At 37.0% G+C, this 1,653-nt stretch overlaps 1 protein-coding gene across 1 annotated transcript in view; it reads left to right on the top strand.

The window, feature by feature from the left end:
- Nek1 (NIMA related kinase 1) overlaps positions 1-1,653 on the top strand; it is a 117,338-nt gene that overhangs the window by 16,206 nt on the left and 99,479 nt on the right. The window contains exons 6-7 of the mRNA XM_028757741.1: positions 1,021-1,088; positions 1,212-1,298. Of these exons, the coding sequence (XP_028613574.1) occupies positions 1,021-1,088; positions 1,212-1,298 (155 nt within the window). The remainder of the gene's footprint in view (positions 1-1,020; positions 1,089-1,211; positions 1,299-1,653) is intronic.

Here is a 1,653-nt window from a genome sequence, read left to right as displayed (position 1 = left end):
ACACACACACACACACACACACACACACACACACACACACACACACACACAAAGAAGTATATAATTTACTGACTTTACTGTTTATACAGAACTGTGAAAACATTGTAATTACCAGACTATTTTTCTCTTCAAAGAAGAACTGTCCATGCCTAGTCACACCTCTTCTTCATCCACGCAGCCTTAGTAGCCCTGATCTTCTTTCTGTCTGGATATCTGTATTCTGGACATTTGAGTAAACTGTTCGTATGTGCTTTCAGTTATTTAAAGCTGGATTATTTGCTGGGTCTGGTATTCCACACCTTTAATTCCAGGACTTGAGAGGCAAAGGCAGCTGAATCTCTGAGTTCCAGGCCAGCCTGGTCTACATAGTAAGTTCCAAGCCAGCTAAGGCTATAACAGTTTGACTCTGTCTCAAAATTAACAACGGAATGGATTATTTGTCCTTTTGGAGTTGGATATTGAGGCAGCGTCTCCCATAGACCAGCATGGCCTTGAACCTTACATATAGCTAAGGGTGATCTGAGTTTTAGATTTCTTTCCTTTTTTCCCCCCTTTCTTTCTTTTCACCATGTGGATCCCAAGAGTTATACTCAGGTTGTTGTCAGACTTGGGCAGCAGGCACACCCAGCTGAGCCATGTGACTGGCCTCATGTTTATTTTAGTGACAGTGTTATATGAGACTCAAAAATATTTAGGTTTAACAAAGCCTAAATTTTCTTTCCTTCTCTTTAGTTTTGTTTGATGTCTAAGAAACCATTGCCTGACTCAAAAGCATGACAATTTATTCCTGTTTTTAGAATTTTTATAGTTTTAGTTCATATATCTTATAATCCATTTTGAGTTAATTTTCACATATAGTGAGGTAAGTAGGAGGATACATTTATTCTTTTTCATGGGGATATTGTTATTCTACCATAATTTTTAATTGGATTAATTTTTCTGAAAAAGTGTTGTCTAATAGAAGTAACTGGACTGAAACAATATTTCTGTTTGTTTATTCTTTCTTTCTTTGTTTTACAGAACATATTTCTAACCAAAGATGGGACAGTGCAGCTTGGAGATTTTGGAATTGCTCGAGTTCTCAATAGGTAACAACAGCTTTAAGCTTTATTCTTATTTAATGTCCTCAGTGAAGCTGAGTCTGTTGTAGTGTACATGTAATAACTTGTGATATCTCTGTCTTAAGTTCTTTAACAATTTTATTGTTCTAGTACTGTAGAGCTGGCTCGAACTTGCATAGGGACTCCATACTACTTGTCGCCTGAAATTTGTGAAAACAAGCCTTATAACAATAAAAGGTATTTAAAGCGACGCTCAACACATGATCTGTTTGCTTAACCTTTCTGTCACACTCTGCCTTGAGAATGCCATTGCAAAGTCAGTCATATATAGTAAGCATGTATATCCCTAGATTTTTAGTATATGATGAGAGAATTGTAAAATCACTCTTCCTATCTCACTGAAAGAACTCAAGGAAGAATCACTTTATGGTTTCTTCTAGTTAGGAAGAGAGTACTTACTCCCTATGGTCCTTCTCTTTGTCATAGTCACTGCTTACAGAACTACAGCTAATTGTATAGAATGTGTGCTAGATTTTCAATAAAGAAACCAAATTGAGAGAGAGAGAAAGAGAGAGGGAGGGAGGGAGGGAGG

Source organism: Grammomys surdaster, unplaced genomic scaffold (assembly GCF_004785775.1).
Source record: "Grammomys surdaster isolate TR1022 unplaced genomic scaffold, NIH_TR_1.0 126182, whole genome shotgun sequence".
Lineage (NCBI taxonomy): Eukaryota > Metazoa > Chordata > Mammalia > Rodentia > Muridae > Grammomys > Grammomys surdaster.
Note: the sequence above shows the minus strand (reverse complement) of the source record. Positions and strands in the feature narration are given on the sequence as shown.